The sequence below is a fragment of the Equus quagga genome, chromosome 3 (assembly GCF_021613505.1).
Source record: "Equus quagga isolate Etosha38 chromosome 3, UCLA_HA_Equagga_1.0, whole genome shotgun sequence".
NCBI classification, from domain to species: domain Eukaryota; kingdom Metazoa; phylum Chordata; class Mammalia; order Perissodactyla; family Equidae; genus Equus; species Equus quagga.
This window is the reverse complement of record NC_060269.1, coordinates 153,336,342-153,359,917: the sequence shown is the minus strand read 5'-3', so window position 1 is coordinate 153,359,917 and position 23,576 is coordinate 153,336,342. Positions and strand designations below refer to the sequence as shown.

Genomic DNA, 23,576 nt, shown 5'->3' with positions numbered 1-23,576 from the left:
TGGTATTTCTATTTTTAGTTTTTTGAGGAATCTCCATACTGTTTTCCATAGTGGCTGCACCAGTTTGCATTCCCACCAGCAGTGTTTGAGGGTTCCCTTTTCTCCACACCCTCTCCAACATTTGTTATTTTTAGTCTTAGTAATTATAGTCATTTTAGCAGGTGTCAGGTGGTATCTTAGTGTAGTTTTGATTTGCATTTCCCTGATGATTAGTGATGTTGAACATCTTTTCATGTATTTATTGGTCATCTGTATGTCTTCTTTGGAAAAATGTCTGTTCATATTCTCTGCCCATTTTTTGATTGGGCTGTTTTGTTGTTGTTCAGTTGTGTGGGTTCCTTTTATATTATGAAGATTAACACCTTGTCAGATATATGATTTGCAAATATTTTCTCCCAATTGGTGGGTTGTCTTTTTGTTTTGATTCTAGTTTCTTTCACCTTGCAGAAGCTCTTTAGGCTGATGAAGTCCCTCTTGTTTATTTTTTCTTTTGTTTCCCTTGTCTGAGAAGACATGGTATTTGAAAAGATCCTTTTAAGTTCGATGTAAAAGAGTATACTACTTGTATTATCTTCCAGGAGTTTTACAGTTTCAGAATGTATCTGCAAGTCTTTTGTGTATGGCGTGAGATAGTGGTCTACCTCCATTCTTTTGCAAGTGGTTGTCCAGATTTCCCAACGCCCTTTAGAGGAGACTATCTTTTCTCCATTGTATGTCCTTGGCACCTTTGTCAAAGATTACCTGTCCGTAGATGTGCAGTTTTATTTCTGGGCTTTCGGTTCTGTTCTGTTGATCTGTGTACCTGTTTTTGTATCAGTAACATGCTGTTTTGATTACTACAGCTTTGTAGTACACTTTGAAGTCAGGGATTCGATGCTCCAGCTTTGTTCTTTTTTCTCAGGATCACTTTAGCAATTTGGGGTCTTTGGTTGCCCTATATGAATTTTAGGATTCTTTGTCCTATTTCTGTGAAGAATGTCATTGGGATTTTGATCAGGATTGCATTGAGTCTGTAGATTGCTTTGGGTAGTATGGACATTTTAACTATGTTTATTCTTCCAATCCATGTGTATGCAATCTTTCCATCTCTTTATGTCATCATCTATTTCTTTCAATAGTGACTTATAGTTTTCATGTATAAGTCCTGTCCTTCACCCCCTTCGTTAAATTTATTCCTAGATATTTTATTCTTTTTGTTGTAATTGTAAATGGAATTCTATTCTTGAGTTCTCTCTCTGTAAGTTTGTTATTAGAATATAGAAATGCAACTGATTTTTGTAAGTTGATTTTCTACCCTGCAACTTTACTGTAGTTGTTAATTATTCTAGTAGTTTTCTGATGGATTCTTTAGGGTTTTCTGTATATGAGATCATGTCATCTGCAAACAGCGAGAGTTTCACTTCTTCAGTCCCTCTTTGGATTCCTTTTCTTTCTCAAGCCTAATTTCTCTGGCCAAAACCTCCAGTACTACGTTGAATAAGACTGGTGATAGTGGGCATCCTTGTCTTGTTCCTCTTCTCAGAGGGAGGGTGTTCAATGTTTCCCCATTGAGTACAGTGTTGGCTGTGGGTTTGTCATATATGGCCTTTGTTATGTTGAGATACTTTCCTCTTCCCATTTTGTTAAGACTTTTTATGGTAAATGGCTGTTGGATCTTGTCAAGTGCTTTCTCAGCATCTACTGAGATGATCATGCGGTTTTTATTCCTCATTTTGTTAATGTGGTGTATCACATTGATTGATTTGTGGATGTTGAACCATCCCTGTGTCCCTGGTATAAATCCCACTTGGTCATGATGTATGATCTTTTTGATATATTGCTGTATTTGGTTTGCCAATATTTTGTTGAGGATTTTTGCGTCTACGTTCATCAGCAACATTGGCCTGTAGTTCTCGTTTTTGGTGTTGTCCTTGTCAGGCTTTGGTATCAGAGTGATGTTGGCCTCATAGAATGTGTTAGGAAACGTTCCATCTTCCTTGATTTTTTGGAATAGCTTGAGAAGGATAGGTATTAGATCCTCTCTGAATGTTTGGTAGAATTCTCCAGGGAAGCTGTCTGGTCCTGGGCTTTTATTTTTGGGGATGCTTTTGATTACTGTTTCAATCTCTTTACTTGTGATTGGTCTATTCAGATTCTATATTTCTTCTTGATTCAGCTTTGGGAGGTTGTAAGTGTCTAAGAATTTATCCGTTTCTTCTAGATTGTCCATTTTGTTGGCATATAGCTTTTCCTAGTATTCTCTTATAATCCATTGTATTTCTGTGGCACCCATTGTTATTTCTCCTCTTTCATTTCTAATTTTACTTATCTGAACTTTCTCTCTTTTTTTCTTTGTAAGTCTGGCTAGGGGTTTGTCAATTTTGTTTATCTTCTCAAAGAACCAGCTCCTTGTTTCATTGATTCTTTCTACTGCCTTTTTTGTTTCAATGGTACTTATTTCTGCTCTGATTTGTATTATTTCTCTCCTTCTGCTGACTTTGGGCTTTGTTTGGTCTTCTTTTTCTAATTCACTTAGGTGTAGTTTGAGATTGCTTATTTTGGATTTTTCTTGTTTGTTAAGGTGAGCCTGTATTGCGATGAATTTCTGTCTTAGCACTGCTTTTGCTGCATCCCGTATGAGTTGGTATGGTACGTTTTCATTTTGATTTGTCTCCAGATTCTTTTTATTTCTCTTTTAATTTGTTCAATGATCCATTGGTTGTTCAATAGCACGTTGTTTAGTCTCCACATCTTTGTCCCTTTCTCAGCTTTTTTCTTGTAATTAGGTTCTCGCTTCATAGCATTGTGATTGGAAAACATCCTTGTTATTATTTCAATCTTCTTAAATTTATTGAGGCTTGCCTTGTTTCCCAGCATATGGTCTATCTTAGAGAATGGTTCATGCTCACTTGAGAAGAATGTGTATTCTGCTGTTTTGGATGGAGCATTCTATATATGTCTATTAAGTCCAACTGGTCTAGCTTTTCATTTAATTCCACTGTTTCCTTGTTGATTTTCTGTCTGGATGATCTAGCTATTGATGTGAGTGGAGTGTTGAGGCCCCCTACCATTATTGTGTTATTTTTAATATCTCCTTTTAGGTTTGTTAATGGTTGCTTCATGTACTTTGGTGCTCCTGTGTTGGGTGCATAGATGTTTCTAAGTGTTATGTCTTCTTGGTGGGGTGTCTCTTTGAGCATTATATACTGCCCCTCTTTGTCTCTCTTTACATGTCTTATCTTAAAGTCTACTTTGTCTGATATGACTATTGTGACTCCTGCTTTCTTTTGTTTGCCATTAGTTTGGAGTATCATCTTCCATCTCTTCACTCTGAGCCTGTGTTGGTCGTTGGAGCTGACATGTGTTTCCTGGAGGCAACAAATTGTTGGATCTTGTTCTTTAATCCAGCTCACCACTCTGTGTCTTTTTATTGGAGAATTCAATCAATTTACGTTTAGGGTGATTATCAATATATGAGTGCTTAATGCTGCCATTTTATCACTCATTTTCCAGTTCTCCTGCATTTCCTGTTTCTCATCCTGTCTATTTTGGTCTACCAATTGAGTTATGTAGTTTTTTATGTTGTGTTTCTTTGTTTTCTCCTTATTTATTATTTGTGTCTCTGTTCTGCTTTTTTGTTTAGTGGTTACCATGAGGTTTGTATTCAAAATCTCGTAGATAAGATAGTCCATTTTCTGATGGCCTCTTATTTCCTTAGACTAAACCAATTCAGTCCTTTTCCAATTCTCCTCCTATGTTGTTTTTCTCATATCTTATTCCATCTTGTGTTGTGAGTTTGTGGTTAAAATCACAAGATTATCTTTGTTTTTGGTGCTTTCCTTCTCTTTTTCTTTTATGTTATACCTGAGTATTTGCTAACCTGTTCTGATGTATAGTTACAATTTTCTGATTTTGTCTACCTAATTATCTCCTTAATCCATGCTTTGTCACCCTTTTCTCCCTTTTTTTTCCCAGATATGAGGGCCTTCTTGAGGATTTCTTGTAGGAAGTGTCTTGTGGCTACCAGGGAAGTTTTTGTTTTTCTGGGAGAGTTTTCATTTCTCTATCATATCTGAAGAATATTTTCACTGGATAGAGTATTCTTGGCTGACAGTTTTTGTCCTTCAAAGATTTGAGTATGTCATTCCAGTCTCTCCTAGCCTGTAAGGTTTCTGCAGAGAAATCCGCTGAAAGCCTGATAGGGGTTCCTTTGTAGGTTATTTTCTTCCACCTTGCTGCCCTTAGTATTTTTTCTTTGTCATTTGCTTTTGCCAGTTTCACTACTGTATGCCTTGCAGTAGGTCTTTTTACGTTGACATATTTAGGAGATCTGATAGCTTCTTCCACATGGATTTCCATCTCCTCCCCTAGGTTTTGGAAGTTCTCTGCTATTATTTCTTTGAACCAGCTTTCTGCTCCATTCTCCTTCTCTTCTCCCTCTTGAATACTTATAATTCTTATGTTGCATTTCCTAATTGAGTCAAATATTTGTTGGAGACTTTCTTCATTTCTTTTTAGTCTTACTTCTCTCTCCTCCTCTATCTGCAGCATTTCAACATGTCTGTCCTCAATTATGCTGATTCACTCCTCTGTGATGTCCGCTCAAGTGTTCAGGGAATCTATATTTTGTTTTATCTCATCCATTGTGTCCTTCATTTCCAACATTTCTGGTTGATTCTTCTTTATCGTTTCAATTTCTTTTGTGAAGTAGTTCCTGAACTCATTTAATTGTTTCTCTACATTGTCTTTTAACTAGTTGAGTTTTTTGATGATAGCTATTTTGAATTCTCTGTCATTTAGATTACATATTTCTGTGTCCTCAGGACTGATTTCTGGGTACTTGTCATTTTCTCTCTGGTCTGGAGATCAAATGTAATTTTTGATAGTGCTAGGGGGTGTGGCTCTGTTTTCCCACATCCTGGTATTATTAATTGCTGTTAATTACCTATTGCCACTAGGCATGGGTGAAGAGCTGGATATTCTGAGCCCTCAGTGTTCCCCTGGGATCTCAGGCTCTGGAGCCGGTGCTGGTCAGGTGGGGGTAGGGGCGCTTTCTTCTGTGTGCTCTTGCATGCTTAGTGGCTCTGCCCTCGTTATCTTCTCTCCTGGTGTGTTGGCTTGATGAAGTCACCCCTGTGATAGCTTTCACCTCAGTAGCGGGCTTTCTCCTAGGCTGCAAGGGACCTTGGGGATCTTTGATATTCCTGCTAATGGGTGCTCCCTCCCTCCTCCCTTTCCTTCAAAGGCCACGAACAGTCCTGGGCCGCAGTCTTTTGGAGAGGGGGTGAAGTTTCTCTTAACCCCTTCCACCTCCTTCACATGCAGCTCCAGCCTCTCCACCCTCTGACATATTGCTGCATGGGTTTCTCAGATTTTTTTTTGTGTTGCATGGATGTCCTCTGTTGGAGTATGGATGCCTTTTTGTTTTATCGTGGAAGGGCGAGATCACCAATAGAGCTCACTCTGCCATCACTATGCTGATGTTACTCCCCACACCTTATTCCTTCTTAACAACAGTAATGGTTAAGCAGATTTCCTGGAGTTAGGCAGACTTGAGTTTCTATCTTGGTTCTACTCTCACTAGTTGTGTGTTGAACTGTTGTTTAAACCTGTTTGCTTCAATCCCTTATCTGTGGAAAGGGAGCAGTGGTAGTATGTACATCATCAGCTGGTGATGTTAAATGAGTCAACACCTGTGGAGCAACTAGGATGGTGCCTGGCATATACTACATACTCAATAAATCTTAACTTACTTCTTTTTCTCCTCTTAGCCCTTGAAAATTTCATCTGTGTCCCTGACCCCTTCCTGTAGTCAGCATCTCCAGTTTTTTCAGGTCTACTCAAAGTTAGCGAACATTTCTGTAGTGTCTCCTGTGTGCAATATACTGCTCTTGGTGCACTGGGCACCTGGAGGTCCATTTATCCATCCCCTCAATCATTTGTTTGTGTGCTGGAGATACACTGGGAATAGGACCATGAGCCTTGGACCTGGCCTCATTGAGATTTAATGAAGATGATTTCAAGATGCAAAGGGCATGAAGAGGAAAGAGTGCCTGCCTCTCCCTAGGCAGGGCAGGCTTCGTGGAAGTGGTTTGGCTTGAGCTGAGTTGAGATCTGCCTAGATTAATAATGTCAGAGCACAGTCCAGGCACTCGTGATTCCTGGAACCTCCTCTTCCTTCTCTTGGACTTTTGTAAATAGTGTGACTTGAGCATGGTGTACCTGTGGGATGATGTTAGGCAGGGCTGCACTTCATTCTCACTTCATCCTTAGTCTCCAGGAGACCTTCTAGGGCTGTAAGGAGTGGAGAAATGAGCTTATATTTGCATTTTAGGAAGGTGACCCTGGGAGGTGGTGTGGAGAAGGGTCTGGGAGGGAAGACCAGAGGTAAGAAGGCCAATTAGAAGAGAGATTGAGGAGAGTGATGACCCTGGAGTGAAAGAGAACAGTAGAGCAGGCAAGGAGAGGAGGGATGGGAATGCCTTTGAAGGCAGGTCTAGCCACCTTGACCCTCCACTGTATGCCTGGTTCCTGGACAGTGCCCAACACACAGGACTTCAGGAGCAAATGCCTTCTGAATAAATGAATGAAGCACCTAGGAGATAGAATTAGACAATGCCCCAGTTTCCTGCTTCATTTGCCTAGTAGATGGTAGTTTGTTGGCAGGATTCCTAGTATGTAGAGAGGACCAGACTTGAGGGGGAAGATCATGAGTCTAATTGAACATGTTGAGCTTGAGGTGCGCTGGGACATCTGGACAGTGGGATGTAAGTCTAGAGCTCAGAATCTCAGTTGAAATGGGGGGAGTAGAGGAGCGAAAACAAGGCCAAGGAAGAAGCCATTGCATCTTTGATCATTATCTATTTGGCAGACTACTGTCAAATCCATATCTCTAGCCAAGCCGTCTCTTCTGAGCTCATGACAGTCTGTCCATCTTCCAGATTTCTTCCTCCCACAGTTTTCCAAGCTCACCATATTTAAGACAGAGCTCATTATTTCCCAGTGAAACATGACTTTCCTCCTGATTTCCCTGTTCTTCCCAATAGTCCTAGAGTGTTAATCACCAGCCAAAACTGTGACGTTTTTTCTTGGATAAAATCCAGTAAAATTTGAGCTCCTTGGAATGCTTAAAACTGAAGATTCTAATTCCTCTGATTTAACTTTTTTTTTTTTTTTTTTTAAAGATTTTATTTTTTCCTTTTTCTCCCCAAAGCCCCCCGGTACATAGTTGTGTATTCTTCGTTGTGGGTTCTTCTAGTTGTGGCATGTGGGACGCTGCCTCAGCGTGGTCTGATGAGCAGTGCCATGTCCGCGCCCAGGATTCGAACCAACGAAACACTGGGCCGCCTGCAGCGGAGCGCGCGAACTTAACCACTCGGCCACGGGGCCAGCCCCTGATTTAACTTTTTTTTTAAAAGGCACTTCTTTAAAAAGATCTTTCTAAAATATTATCTAATAGTTTTTTCCACTGTTTTGTCCTGTGCTGGCTCCCTCGTGTCCTTCAGGTCTTTGCCTAAGCAAGACCCTGCAGAGAGGCCTTCTCTGATCCCACCTTGGCCCAAATAGCACCCTCCACCATTGTCTTGCTGGATTTTGGTTCATACTATTTATTGCTACAATTGGCTAATTTCTTTCCTGTCACTTATTACTAAGAGATTTCTTATCTCTCCCCCTCACTAGATGGAGGAGAGGGACTTTGTCTTTTTTACCATTGTGTTTCCTGCACTTTGAAGGTGTTTGGTGCATAACAGGTGCTCAATAAATACTTATTGAACAAATGTTTATGAGCAGCCCTGTTTGACAGGTGGTATTAGGTCTTGTTTACAGATTTGGAAACTTAAGCTCAGGAGAACTACTTCCAGAAAGTCAAGGTCACATGGTTTCTCAATGACAGAGCCAGTGACAGATTTTTATCTTCATCCAGCTGCCTTCCAGATAAGACAAATTGTTATAAGCTTGTATTTTCATTTGTCATAGGTACCCAAACTACTCAAACAGAATACATTAGTGGAAGTAGTTGTTATAATTGGATATTTCTGACCATTAAAAAAATGCCTTCTTTTTTCAAATTTAGGAGGATATGGCAAAAAAAGTGGTCGTAGTAAAAAATGGAGGGAGATGCTGAAGCTGCCCCCTGTCAGCCAGTGCAGCGAGCTTAAACATTCCATTGGTGAGTACACAGTGCCTGCTTGTGTCTGGAGGTCATATCTGGCATTGTACCACCTGTTGGATTATTATTACTCTTTCTCGACTTCCTTATTTGTTTCAAAAATTGTATAATAGATTCTCCTTATGTCTTCATGATTCTTCCCAGGGAAAAAACCCTGTAGGTTTTCTAATCTGCAGTTAAAGTGTATACAGCTATTGACTTTTTCATTAAAAACATTTTTTAGGAGCCAGCCGCGTGGTGTAGTGGTTAAGTTCAGCTTGCTCCTCTTCCATGTCCTGGGTTTGTGGGTTTGCATCCTGGCTGTGGACCTACACCCCTTCCAACCATGCTGTGGTGGCGACCCACATACAAAATAGGGGAAGATTGGCACAGATGTTAGCTCAGGGCTAATCTTCCTCAAGCAAAAAAATAGGAAGATTGGCAACAGTTGTTAGCACAGGGCGAGTGTCCCGAACTTAACCACTACGCCACAGGGCTGCCCCCTCCCCCATCTTTTCTTTAGTACCATCATAGATCCTTTTTAAGAAAGTTTAAATATTTTAAATATCAAAGTTAATTTCAGATAGTATAAAGTGGGAGGTAGTTTTCCCCCCGAAGACCTATCCAGTTGTTTAAACTGCATTATGTTTTTAAAATAGCAGCTTTATTGAGATATAATTAACATGCCATACAATTCACCTATTTAAAGTGTACAATTCAATTTAACTTATTTTCACAGAGTTGTGCAGCGATCACCACAATCAATTTTACATTTTCATCACTCCAAAAAGAAACCCCATATCCTCTGGCAGTCATCCCCATTCCCTCCCCCTACCTCCAGCCATAGGCAACCATGAATCTACTTTCTGTCTCTATGGATTTGCCTGTTCTGGACATTTCATATAAGTGGGAGTCATACACTATGTGGTCTTCTGTGACTGGCTTCTTTCACTTAATACAGTTTTCAAGGTTCATCCATGCTGTAGCATGAATCAGTACTTAATTCCTTTTTGTTGGAAAAAATATTCCATTGTACGGATATATCACACTTTATGAATAATGCTGCTATGAACATTCATGTATAAGTTTTTTTTATTGTGGTAAAATATATATAACAAAAATTACCATTTTTAAGTGCAGAGTTCAGTGGCATTAATTTGGATATTATATGTATATACTACATTTGTTTTTCTTTTCATCTGTTGATGGACATTTGGGTTGTTTCCATCTTTTGGCTACTGTGAATAATGTTGTTAGGAACATTGGTGTACAAATACTTGTTTGAGTCCCTGCTTTCAACTTCCTTTTTTGTACATACCCAGAATTGGAATTGCTGGATAATATGGTAATTCTTTATTTAACTTTTTTGGGAACTGCCAGACTGTTTCCCAAAGTGGCTACACCATTTTACATTCTCACCAGCAATGTATGAGGATTCCAGTTTTTTCACATTCTTGCCAACACTTTTTCTTTTCTTTTTAAAATTATAACTATCCTAGTGAGTGTGATGTGGTATCTCATTGTGTTTTGATTTGTATTTCCCAATGACTAATGATGTTGAGCATCTTTTTATGTGCTTACTGGCCATGCTTCTTTGGACCAATTGATATGTGATCCACAGTGTAAATACTAATGTTTTCTGAATATAGCACCGAGTGATTAGTATGGAGGTTGATTCCATCATTTGACATTTGCATTATAATTAAGATATTTTAAACTTTTCTTTGGGACTATTTATGCTATCAAATATATTCATAGGATCATAGAATTATATTTTTATTACATTTGCATATAAATTATCTCTGTATACTTCTAATTCTTTGGGGTAGTTCTTTAGCACATAGAATGAAGTAAATTATATCAAGTGTCCTGTTAGTTAACTTTTTTCCCAGTTCATGCTCTTTATTAATTTATTTTGAGATATAACATTGTGTAAGTTTAAGGTGTATAACACCATTAATTAACTTTTAAGTGTCACCATTTATTCATGTTCATGTGTCAAGACTGGGTATGGTGCTAGAACTACAGTGGTTGAGAAAGAAACGCGATGTCTGCCTCACCGAGCTTGTATTTTCCTGGCAGAGATAGTTACAAAATAAATAATCACAGAAATAAACATAATTACAAACTGTAGTAAGAGCTTTGGAGAAAAAGGTACAGACTGCTGGGTAAGCACAAGGGCCGCAAAGTGGGACGGAGCATGGCAGTTTCCAGGGGCTTAAGAAAGGCCAGTCCTCCTGGAGCAAAGACGAAGGAAGAGAGTAGATGAGATGAAAGGAGAGAGGCAGGAGTTTGTAGGCCTGGTAAAGGTTTTTGTCTTAGTAGAGTTGTGAAAGTTGACATGGTCAGATTTTTAGCAGAGGAATAATGTAATCAGGTTATGTTTTGAAGAGTCTCTCAGGCTTCAGTGTGAAGGATGAGATTGAGAGGGTCAAGAGTGGGGACGGGAAGGCCATATAGGAGATTGTTGCCATTGTCCAGGCAAGAGATGATTGTAGCTTGGTTTGGGATAGTGGTGATGGAATTGAATGACTATGGGAGAAGTTGAGGAAGTAGAACTCAATTGATTTACGTGTGGGGGTGAGGAAGGGGGCATGTGTTAAGCATGACTTCCAGATCTTGTCCCATCACTGAGGTAGGGCTTAGAGCAGGAAGAACCTGTTTGGATGGAAGTTGGACATTCATATTTAGAGCTCAGAGAAGTCTGGGCTGTAGATATGAATCTGGGGGATATCTGTGTATAGATGGCATTTACAAATCACAAGACTGGAAGTGGATAAGTTCTCCGAAGGGACGGAAAGAGGGAAGAGGGGAAGGGCCCTTGGCCGTTGGAGGACCCCACATCCTGTCATGACTCAGTGAAGTGGAGCAAGAAGGAGCAGCCTGACAGGTCTCTGTTGAGTCTGGAGAGTGGAAGGGTCAAGAGAATTGGGGACTAGGCACTTCCAAGCAGGTGGGCATGGCCAGCAATGTCACGGAGGTCGAGCAGCCACTGGATTTGGCCACAAGTTCAAGGTCTTTGTTTATTTCCATCCCTAGAACAGTACTTGTCACAGTTTTGTTAAGTGAGTGAGTGAATGAGTGAATGAATGAATTGATGACCTTAGCAAGAGTCATTTCAGTAAAGATGTTCAGGCAGAACTTTCTCACTGAATAAAACAATGTTTCCACTCAGAGGCCCTCTACTGTGTATGCAGCTCTTCATTTATTTTCTTTAGTAGTTTACATATACATTGGGTTTAGTGTGATAGTAAGCATATTTTGGGTTTTAAAATTTTCATCCTTTGATTGTTCTGAATTTGTGGATGATAGAGAATTAGCGAGCTATAAAACTTTGAGTTAGCGTTCTTTGTAGGAGGATTACTTTGAAAACACAGCCATGCGTCATTTAACAGGGGTATGTTCTGAGAAATGTGTCAGTAAGTGATTTCATTGTTGTGTAAACATCATAGTGTCCATAAATAAACCCAGATGGTATAACCTACTACACACTGAGGCCATATGGTACTAACCTTATACGGTCGTCATTAACCAAAACATTGTTGTATGGCACGTGACTGTAAGAGAGAGCGTCTGATAAGTGGCTCATCCTTGTCTCAGAATTTGGCACACTGAAAAAAACCAGCCTCTCACTTAGCTGGTTCCCTTCCCAACACTGCTGGTCAGGAAAGCACTTCTGAGGAGCGGCCTCTGCCTCTGTGCACTGAGTGCTGGGACCCAGAAGGCTTCAGCTCTGGTTCGCCCTGTGCCCTGCCGTGGCCTCCTCCCCTCCCTGTGAGCCTGTCCTCCCTGTGGGGCATGGCGCTCATTCGCGGCTGCAACAGTAAATGGTTCACAGAGAAGCCTCTGACATTGAAAGAAAAGAGACTGGATCTTTTGGTTCCTTCAGGACTGAGGCCTCCGATGGGGAGACAGAAGAGGCTGTCCACTGGTTTTGAGATGTCATATTTTGTGACACATTTCTGTGGTGTATGGTATTCAATTTTAGTAGCATGTGAAATCTAATGCATGGAAAAGTGAAATCATTAATAGAATTGTGAGCCAGATAAAGCAGAAAGAACAGATTTAAAGTACTTGCATTTCTGTATGGCAGATTTTTGGGGGGATGAAGGAGATTGTGTGTGATGAAATAGAAAAAGAACTTTACCGAATAAAGTAATAATCACCTATGGTCCTACCACCCAAATATAAGTGGAAGGCTTTAGAGTTAAGGTTTTTTGGAACCATGCATCATTTTTGCTATTGTCCCTGAGCCAATATAAAACATGTCGACTGGGTAAAATTAGAGATTTTCCTGTGAGGTGCCCACATAAGTGCCATCAAGTCTGAACGTTCCTGGTATCTCCGAATCACGCTTCAGGACTGTCCTGTCCCCAGAATCTGAAACCCACATTGATTGCTGACCTGCTCTGCTAGATGGTGTGCTGAGAGCCTTCAGCTCTCCACTTACCTAACCCTGTGGGGCGGAGGGCAGTGTGCTCATCTGCCAGAGGCGTATGAGGCTCACGGCACAGAACCTGGGCATGTCTCAGACCTCCTCCTGCTCTGCAATTTTGCCCTGCTTCCTTCCAGAAAAACCCAAAGGGCTCTTACTCTGTCTTTATGTTTTTAAAGATCTTTCAGGGGCCGGCCCAGTGACGCAGTGGTTAAGGTCCCATGTTCTGCTTCAGCGGCCCGGGTTCGCTGGTTCGGATCCCCGGTGCGGACATGGCACCGCTCGGCAAGCCATGCTGTGGCAGGCGTCCCACATATAAAGTGGAGGAAGATGGGCATGGATGTTAGCTCAGGGCCAGTCTTCCTCAGGAAAAAGAGGAGGATTGGCAGCAGATGTTAGCTCAGGGCTAATCTTCCTCAAAAAGAGAAAAAAAAGATCTTTCAAAAAATGTAGCCTGCATTGTGTGACCATTTACTCAAAGATTTTATAGTTATGACAGAAATTTATATAGTATCGGAGCCTTAGGACATAGACTTTAAACAATACAAATAATTTACATGCTTCCTGCTATACCTTAATTAAGACTTGTAGGGACTGGCCCCATGGCCAAGTGGTTAAGTTCACTTGCTCCGCTTCAGCGGCCTGGGGTTTTGCTGGTTTGGATCCTGGGTGCGGACATGGCACCGTTCATCAAGCAAGCCATGCTGAGGTGGCGTCCCACATAGCACAACCAGAAGGACCTACAACTAGCATATACAACATGTACTGGGGGAGTTCGGGGAGGAGAAGAAGGAAAAAAAGGAAGATTGGCAACAGATGTTAGCTCAGGTGCCAATCTTTAAAAAAAAGACTTGTAGAACCTATTAAGTAGCTTCCTTTACAAATAAGGACTCAGACCTAGCAGTTAGAGTTCTGGATGAAATCAAGGGTAATCAAGAAATAAATTTGGAAAACTTGAATAGAATCCATGTCTAATAGGCAAGTATTTTTAAGTGTCTGAGGATGATATAAATATAAAATGCAAAACAAACAGGAATAAACCCTGCCCCTCCCCCCCCCCCCCCCCCCCCCATGAAGTTCAGATGTTTGGCTTTACCAGATAACTGGATCAGAGTGTAACGTGTACCTCCTGGCCAGGCCGTTCACTCCTAGCCCACTGCACTGGCCTCCTCCTTACGTGTGCTGCCATCCTCCCCTGATCTCCTGAGCACTTCCTAAACGCTGGATGTCCCAAAGGCGCCTCCCACCCCACAAGTTAACTCTGGCCGTCTGCAGGGCAGCCCCTTCCTCTGCCCAGCCCCTCCTCTGTTCCTCCATCAGTGAAGGACATCCACGTCCGCAGTGCTGCCGGCACAATACCAATCTTGCTGCCCACAGTTCAAGCGCTAGCCCACAATGTCCTGCTTCCCGCTGCTCCTCTCACCGGCTCTGCTCGCGGGTTCTCATCTCCATGAATGGCGCTGCCTTCTACCTGCTTATCTCGTCAGCTGCACTTAGCTACCTCCTTCCTCACTGTCCCCTCAGTAGAATATAGGTTCCCTGGGAATGGAGCTCGTGTCCTATAGTTTTATCCTCACCACTAAGGAGGGACTGGATAGAATGTGAATGAGTTGCCTTTTGAAATTCATTTGTCACCAGAGAGCTGGCCTCTTCCTTCATACTCTGCAGCTGTGTTCAGGCCTCAACTGCTGTCACCGCTGGCTGGTGCCCCTGCCCAGCCTCTCCTGCCCCCACTGCGCCTCCTCTGCCTTGGGTCCAGATGGCCCTCAGAAGGGAGCAGTTCCCAATAGGTCTCTGCTTTACCTCAAATGCCAAACTTAGAAGTATTATCGTGATGACTAAATGAAGTAATGCACAGAAAGGGCTTAAAAGACTGCCTGGCACACAGTAAGAGGCGAAGAAATATTACCTATAGTTATTATTTTTATCTCTGTCCCTTCTAGGATAGAGAGAAACTCCTCAGTGTGGCATCAAGGCTTTTTGAAAATCTGATCCTAGCGGTTTTTTTTTAAAGCTTCATTTGCTTCCCTCCATGTCCCCTTTTTCAGCCACTCTGAACTGCTCATTGGGCCAATCACTTTCCTTCTATGTATCTTGGTCCGAAGATTATTCTAAGTAGTAACGTAGTCCCCCTTATTCGTGATTTCACTTTCTGTGGGTTTCAGTTACCTGCAGTCCAAAAATATTAAATGGAAATTCCAGAAATAAACAATTCATAAGTTTTAAACTGCGCAGCATTCTGAGTAGCAATGATGACATCTCACACAGTCCCGCTCCATCCCTCCTGGATGTGAATCATTCCTTTGACCAGCAGATCCATGCTGTACATGCTACCTACCTGTTAGTCACTTAGTAGGCATCTCAGTTATCAGATCGACTGTTGTGGTATCACAGTGCTTGTGTTAAAGTAACCCTTATTTTATTTAATAATGCCCCAAGGCACAAGAGTAGTGATGCGGGCAATTCTGATGTGCCAAAGCAAAGCTGTAAAGTGCTTTCTGTAAGTGAAAAGGTGAAAGTTGTCAACTTAATAAGGAAGGGAAAAAAATCATACGTTGAGGTTGCCAAGATCTTCAGTAACATTTATTACAGTATATTGTTATAATTGTTCTATTTTTATTATTAGTTATTACTGTTAATCTCTTACTGTGCCTAATTTATAAATTAAATTTTATTATAGATATGTACCTGTAGGAAAAAAACAGTATATGTAGGGTTCAGTATTATCCCCAGTTTCAGGCATCACTGGGGGTCTCGGAATGTTTCCCTCGAGGATAAGGGGGGACTACTGTACAATATTATAATTTTGTATATTCCATGTAATCTAGAAGCAAGTGAGTATGGTTGGAGCCATAAAGAAGACAATATTCTGCACTATTGAGACTTTGCCAAGGATCAAGCCTTCCAAATATCCTGGTGGGGTCATTTACTTTTTCAATTTTCTTTGCTTCTGGATTATACCCCCTGCTTATCCTTTTTGTTTTCCATCTTGTCCTCTTTCTTTGATTCCTTTCTTTTTCTATTATTATAGCTCCTCAAGTAATTATTTTGTCATATAGGCCAAATGGAAGGTAAAATTTCTGAGTTCTGAAATTTTGGAAAATGTCCCGTTTTGCCTTCTCATTTGATAGTTAATGGAATTGAAAAAGATTTCCACTCCCCTTGCCCACTGAACTTTGAAAACATTGGTTTACCAGCCTCTAACTTTGTTAATACAGTGTCCCTCTGACTCATTACATTTTGTAGCTAAGTTTTTATTCTTTCTCAGACGTTTTCTTGTTTCTTCTTAGCATTGGGAATGTTACTGGATGTCTCTGGATGTGGATCAGACTTCATCATGTTTAGCGCTTAGTGGAGCCTTTAAATCTTTGGCCTGGGAAAATTTTAATATATAAATATTATAGAAATAAACATATTCATAATTTATATATAAGTTTTATAAAATTATATGTAAATTTATATACATATTATATACATTTATTTTATATATATTAAAATTCAAAAGGAAAGGCCGCATATCTGTATCTTCCTCTCTTCCATGTTATCTGGACTTCCCCTTTGAATTCCTATTAGACAGATATTTGACTTTCTGGATCTGTCTTCTGTGTCGCAACATTCTCTTGTATTTTCTGTTTGCTTTTTGCCATTCATTTTAGGAGATTTCCTTATTATCCAGATCAACATCCATGCTTTTACGCACATGCAAAGTATTATCCAGCCCATCCCACAGTGTATTTTCATTAATCATATTTTTAATTTCTAAAAATACTCTCTTGTTCTATGATTGCTTCTTTTTCATGTTTTATGGCTCTAGCAGTCCCTCAGAGCATACTAATTAGCGTTTTAAAAGATATGTTTTCTGTTGCCTGCATATCTCTCTTCTCCTGGTTCAGTTTTTCTGCTGTTCTTTCTGGGTTTTGTTTTTACCTGCTGCTTTTTTGCTATACCTAGAGACCTGAGGTTGTTTATTCAAGTTTTTGCTAAGGGCTGCGTGCTTCACGCGGGTGCCGGCACTACTTCCTCTGCGGTTGCGTGCTTCCCTTCTCGAGGCCGTCCTCTTTGTTGAATGGCGTTCTGGTGGGTGGGTGTGCCCTGGGGTGCCTTCCAGACAGGGCCGCCGTTCTAGCAGCCACAGAGCATTCCACTTCGTTCCTTCTGCTCCGCCTCTCCTCCGGGGTCCCAGAATCTCTCTTGGCAGATCCTTACTTTCTGTAACGTGGCTTCAATCTGAAGGAGAAGCCTTTTGGACAGCCATTCCGATCGGGACTGGGAGGGGCTCCCGTGATCTAGCCGTGTTGGAGGGGCTTCCCTAGGAGGCCCGCCTTATCTCTGGGGTTTCAGCTCCTGGTTCCTTTAAGAGCTGACCCCATCCGCTTTCTCTCTTGCAGGTATTCCTCAAATTTCTGGCTCCTGAGGGTGCCCTGTATTCTTTTTCCATGTTAGGGCTTTATTCTTTTGGTTGTGGTTTTGTTTTTGTTGTAAGTTTTGGTCATTTCAGTAGGAATCTGGGAGAGAAGGTAGGCAGACCTGTATGCTCCACCTCTTATCCTCAGCCGGAAACTAGAAACGTTTCTGAACCTTTGAATTTGGGAGGAAAGTATTAAAAACTCTCAAGTTTTTTTTTTTTAAATCACTTTTTGATTGTCTTGTGTTGTTTGTTTTTTTAAATGTAGTTATGAGTATCCCTAAAATAAAATGTGGTAGCAATATCGGACAAAGTGGGTGGTAGAATTTTTGCAAAGCTCTTGCTGATGTTTGCTGTACAAGCAGTTGTGTACTAGCACTCCAGATGTTTATATCCTTGCCTCTACTTTGCCATGTGCTGACTCAGCGATTCAAAACAGGAGTGTTTAGATTCCTAGAATCCCTTGGTATTAATAAGTCCTTTAATTGAGGAGTTTGTTATGGCTTGCTTACTTTTCATGAATTTCATTTATTCTTCATCTTTAGAGCCAGTTTAGGAGTACCTGAACATAGTTATGTTCATTTCAAGTTCAGAGCCACTATTAAAGGAGCAACTGATTTTCTTGCTGAAGTTTAATTAACCTATTTTGAACATAAAATTTTTGTTTAACATCCCTTTTGACACTTTGACCAAATATTAGTGCTTGTTCTCAAAACAGTATCAGTGTTTGGGGTAAGGTAAGGTAAAGTATACAACATATTATTCCACTGAAAAGAGAAAAAGCAGTTAAAAAATCATTAAGTGTATATAATATTTGTAACTTGGGAAAGCATAAAAAGGTAGCAAAATGAAAAAGAGTTTTTGAAAATCTAATTTAGTTCATTCCTGTGGTGTATTTCACATACATGTAATTTGTGCCAAGCACATGGGGTGAGTGGGGCAGGGGGAGCACAGACCCGCTCTCCCCCTGCGCCTCTCCTCCCTGGCTCTGATCCTGGCTGCTCGTTCCCAGCTAGCGCTGCTGCCTTGCAAGTTCCTGTCAGAGGGCAGCAGGGGCATTTCCTGTCAGGCTGCACCTGTATCAGGTCCTCCAGCCACCTTTGGCTCTGCCTGCGTATTTTAAATATTCATGATAACCCAGTCTAAATTAGTAAACAAAACAATAGTTTAAAAAATAATACTGCAAGTACTATTTTTGACTTCCATTGTATCAGGTGAAAACAGGAAGATTCAGAAAAGTACTTTCTGAATTGTAACCATTATATATGTGTATTTCTTATCCCCTTTCTTCACCCAGAAAAGGATTATAGTAGTCTTTGTGACAGGCAGCCCATAGGAAGACTTCTCTTCAGGCAATTCTGTGATACAAAACGTCATCTAAAGTGGTGCATTGAATTCCTGGATGCAGTGGTAAGCGATTTACCTCAGTTTTAAACCACCCAATCTTGTGCTTTTCAAAATTAAAAACTAAAATGAGATCTCTCTGAGTTAATTAGACCTTGGCAATGATGTAAGAGTGGATAAATGAGTTGTCTCGGTGTCGCGTTATCTTCTTGGTACAGAAATACCTGTAGTATAAGGTGGTAGTTCGTGTAGAATTACATCTCAAGTGCTGGAGAGTCACAGGTACTTACTGAATAACTTTGAAACATGCTGCTTGAATCTGTAGGAAGGTTGAACAGCTAATTAACACAATGTGCCTGTTCAGCTGCCTAGAAAGTATCCTGCCTGCCTTCATGTAGCAGATGCTGTAGGCTTCAAACACTAGCCCAGAAGCACATGGAAGGAATAGTTAGTGTAAGAAGAGTGAGCACGCGGAATGGAATCCAGTAGGATTTCTACGTTTTCCAACATTCACATGTATCCTGCGTGACGTTTACAGTGATTTCCTTATAGCTAGAAAAATTTTGTGTTTCTAAATCTTTAGAGACTACTGGCAAGTGTAGAAGTTTCAAAACTATGAAATTCAGAAGCAACCTAACAGTGGAAAACAGAAAAGTCTTTTACTTTTTGTTATTTGTACCAAGATTATGACACTTCCTCTCTCTTCTTTGGCCTGTCCTGGCTCTGTCAGCAAATATGTATTGACTACTTATTATATGCAAAGTACCATCTCATATCATTGAGTTTTTATTCAATTTTTTCGGTCATAGATTTTTAAAAGTATATATTTATAATATATTCTGTCAGAAAAACATTTGAGGCTCTTGCCTGTTTTGTTGTTTGCTTTCTTCTCCCTGGACCTCCCCCAGCCCTTTCCTTCCTGGTAGCTTTACTAGAATAAGACAAGACTTTGAAAGGAGGCAATTATTCTTTTAAAGATAGACTCTGGTTCAATGGGGCCTGCCTTCTCAGCTCCATGGGGTACAGTGCAGGTATGTTTTAGTGGATTGGGTTATATTTGCCAAGCTGCTGTATTTTAAGAATTTAAGGACCTACAATTCTTTATTTTGAAATGGCTAAACTACATTGTCAAGACTCTTTTAGATTTAGATCTTCCGATATTGTCATGATACCTGTTAGTTATTCGGTGACAGCCAATTGACGCAGTGACGGGTTTTGTGTTTTGGTGGTAGCTGTGTGGGTCAATAAGTAATGCCTCATGATGCCATGTACGCAGCACTTACTGCTCTGACTATACTTGTGGGAGGTGATCACAGGTTCTTTGAGCTTCTCGAGTGGAAAGACTGCATCTTATCCATTTCCCCTTCATGGCGTCTGGCATGGTTGTTTACTCTGTTCCCTGCTTAGTGTTTGTGAATGAATAATGGCGTCTGTATCAGTCAGGATTCAAGGAGAGAATAAAACCAGTAGGAGATATATATTTAGAGATTAACTTCAAGGAATTGGCTCACATGATTTCTGGGTAGGAAAGTCTGACATCTGTAGGGTGGACAACCAGGAGGGACAGGACAGAACTCTCCAGAAATGGGGTAAAGCTGCTGTCCTCAGGGAGAATTCTTTGAGGAAGCCTCAGCTCTGCTTTTAAAGACTTTCAGCTGATTGAATCAGGCTCACCCAGATTGTCTAGGATAATCTCCTTAATTAAAGTCAACTGTTAGAGACTTTAATGATATCTGCAAATACCATCACAGCAACAGTAGACCAGTGTTCGAATAACTGGAGATTGTTGCCTGCCAAGTTGGCACATCATAAGACCATCACAGAGTCACAGTGCTTTCTTTTCCATTAATTACATGCCGTATGGTTTCCAGAACTCCTGGAAATTAAGTTTAAAGTTTAAGTAAATAGTGTGCTAGTCACTAGTCATGGTGAGCACAATGCCTTTGAATACAGAACGTGAAGCTAGCTCTGACCAGGTTGTCAGCCCGATGATCATAGCCCCTGTGCTCGGCCTGTGAAAGATGCAGAATGAAGTCTGAGGTTGGGTTCCTACCTACAAGGACTTTGTCTTTGAGTACTTTTTAACGTGTTCAGTAGATCACTTTCCTTTGGGCTTCATTTCCTCACTTCTCCCTTGAAGTCCATTGGGTTTTAGCTTCACTACTCTTCTACAGCCCCTGCTTGCAAAATCCAGTGGCTTCCTAGAGGCATCCTCGTGCTTGAGCCTCCGTGTCTATTAACATTGTTGAGTAGTCTCTTGAAATTCTCTTCTCTAGGCTTTTGCGATCTCACCTCCGGTTTTCTTTTTCTCTTATCTTTCTTTTCCACTTCTTCTTTCTTGCTTCTCCTTTCTTGCTTTCTTGCTTTATAGACATTTACTATTAATTAGTCAGGTTCTGCTTTTGATCCTTCCTATGTTTTCTGGCCTGTGTGGAACTCTCCACTCTTATGCCTCTCACCTGACACCTGTGTGTGGATGACTCCTACTTTGGTGTCACCAGCTCTGACTTCTCTGGGAGCCCGGTGTTCAGGTTTCCAAGTGCCTCTTGGACCTTTCTAAAATGCTTTTGCCTAGAACAGCCCAAGCTGTTTATTTCATTCCGTTTTATTTGGCCACATTTAATGGCTGAAAATATAATGTGACATAGAGAACATTATGGAATATGTTGCTCTACTAATGAACCTCTTAAGAGAACTGACTGATTTTTCCCCTTAGCCATTAATTTCCCAAAGAAGAACTGCAGATGCTTGATCAATAAAGCTGTTCTCTGGTTCTTAGGGGACAAAGTCAGTTCCATAAGTTAGAGAATTTGAAACATTATGAAGTCAGTGTAGAAGCTTAACTAACATTTTTCTTTTCTCTCATCTCTGCAATCAGACAGAATATGAAGTGGCTGCTGATGAGGACCGAAGAAATTGTGGACTGTTAGTCTTAGAAAGATTCTTCAGTAGTGAGGTATATTTTCTTTACTAGATTTACTAGATGTAAAGAACTTAAATAATTAGAGTGCATAGCCATTTTTACTTAATTGGATAAGATATAACAAATGTGTTAAAATCTTTAATTTCTTATAATTGTTCTCTTCTGCATTTTATTTTGATTTAGTGAGGAAACTAACAATTACATCTCTTAGAAAATTGATTCAAAGAATTTAAAAGTTTCTATGTTTCCTGAAACAGAATATAGACCTAGAGAATTTTATTTGCCTCTCTTGGACTGAAAATAACATTTTTCTCCTACAGCTCTAAGGGGTATTAGTTTTTATGCTTTTTGAATTGCTAGGTTCTTGTAGTTTAGTAAGTCCCTGAAGTTAGAGCTGTAACCTGCTTCCCTTCATATGACTTTCTTTTTGTAGACCAATAAGAGTCCTAAACCCTGGCCAGGTCCCTGTGTTGTAGGGTGGGAGGAAAATACTGGCAACAGTGAGAGCTAACATTTAGTGAATACTGCTCTAAGCCTTGTGCATATAATAAGTTATTTAATGCTCACAACAAAACCATGAGGTAGGTACATTATTATGTCTGATTTCATATGATAATACTGAAAATCAGAGTGATTAAGTGACTTACTGAAGGTTACACAGCTAGAAAGTACTGGGGCCAGGTATCAAACATGTATAGACTGGCGTTGAAGAATAGTGTGGTGGAGAAGTAGTCCAAAATATTCCGATTTTGAGCCTACCTAGCTGAAGATGATAGGGCCAACTCATTGATAGGGCAAACTCATTGGTGCAAAAATAGAGTGCCAGAGGGAAAGGCCAGTGGACCATCTAACAGGCACAAAGATATACACACAGCCAGTGGGTGGCAGAGATGTTATTCACACCCAAATAGGTTTTGACTCCAAAGTTTGTGTCTACCCCAGCCTCCAGCCTCAATACCTTGGCTCATAGATTATTATTTTCAAACACAGCATCTACATATTGTAAGTACCACCAGGACACTAATTGGGAGGACTAGAAACTTCTGGGGAGTAGAAACTTTTGAGGAGAAAACTTTGTTCCCTCCCCAAGAGACTGTGATCATTTGTCTAGTTCTTTTATCTTTTTAATTTCTTTTTTCCTTCTTCTTTCCTGAAGAAATACTCACATAGCAAGAGAGGTTGTCAAGAAGAAAGATATAATCTAAAAAGTAATCACATGGGGGCCAGCCCTGGGGCCTAGTGGTTAAGTTCGGCGCACTCTGCTTCAGTGGCCCGGGTTCAGTTCCCAGGCATAGACTTATACCACTCATCAGTGGCCATGCTGTGGCAGCGACTCACATATCAAATAGAGGAAAATTGGCACAGATGTTAGCTCAGGAACAATCTTCCTTGGTAAAAAAAAAAAAAAAAGTAATCATAGTATCTATAGCAAATGTAGACGGGGAAGGGAAGGGCAGAAGGGACATCCATCTGTGGCTCAGTAATAGTGAAAGATGCTTATGGGCTGCCAAAGATCGAGTAACTTGAAAGGTTTTTTTCTCCCTACCATCAAGTGAGGAAACTAGCTTTGTACTTTACAAAAAAAAAATAACAATGGTCACATCATCATTGTAGTTTTTCTTTTTTTGGCCTTTCTTTAATAACAACAACCAAAATCTCTTTCTTTTGCATACTGAAAAGGGAACTCTTCTACAATTTCAACAATCCAGAATACCTAAGGCACTTGAAAGTAAGGCAAGACTGTATATGTTCATTCTTGCATTTCTTTATCCTTTCACTCAGGTCATTCTTAGTTTTCTTAGTTTTCTAGTTTCCATGATTCCCAAATTTTAAAATTCAGCAAAATTTTGTTTACAATTAAAAAAAAATTATGACCAAAACCAAGTGGGATTTATCCTAGGAATGTAAAGTTGGTTCAATATCCAATGATCAATTGCTATAATACATCATATTAATAAAGAACAAAAAACCCCACCCATGATCATCATAGTAAAGGCAAAAAACCATTGGATAAAGTCCAAAGACTCCTTCATAATAAAAGCACTCCACAAATTAGGAATGAAATGGAGCTTACTCAACCTGATCAAGGATGTATACGAAACACTTACAGCTAGCATCTTGCTTAAATGTGAAAGGTCAGATGCTCTCCCCCTAGGGTTAGGAACAGGACAAAGATGTTTACTCTTATCATCTTGGTGTTGTACTGTAAGTTCCAGCAGGGGAGTTACTTAAGGAAAGTGAACACATGTGTCCAGATTGGAAAGGAAAAAGTAAAGCTGTCTGCTTGCTGAGGCCGTGGTCTCGCTGCCTTAGTCTATTCAGGGCGCTGTGACCAATGCCA

The 23,576-nt window shown here is 40.4% G+C and overlaps 1 protein-coding gene across 1 annotated transcript in view; it reads left to right on the top strand.

The window, feature by feature from the left end:
* Window positions 1–23,576, top strand: part of GRK4 (G protein-coupled receptor kinase 4) — a 99,295-nt gene that overhangs the window by 3,927 nt on the left and 71,792 nt on the right. Inside the window, exons 2-4 of the mRNA XM_046655793.1 lie at window positions 8,054–8,149; window positions 18,266–18,378; window positions 21,191–21,268. Of these exons, the coding sequence (XP_046511749.1) occupies window positions 8,054–8,149; window positions 18,266–18,378; window positions 21,191–21,268 (287 nt within the window). The remainder of the gene's footprint in view (window positions 1–8,053; window positions 8,150–18,265; window positions 18,379–21,190; window positions 21,269–23,576) is intronic.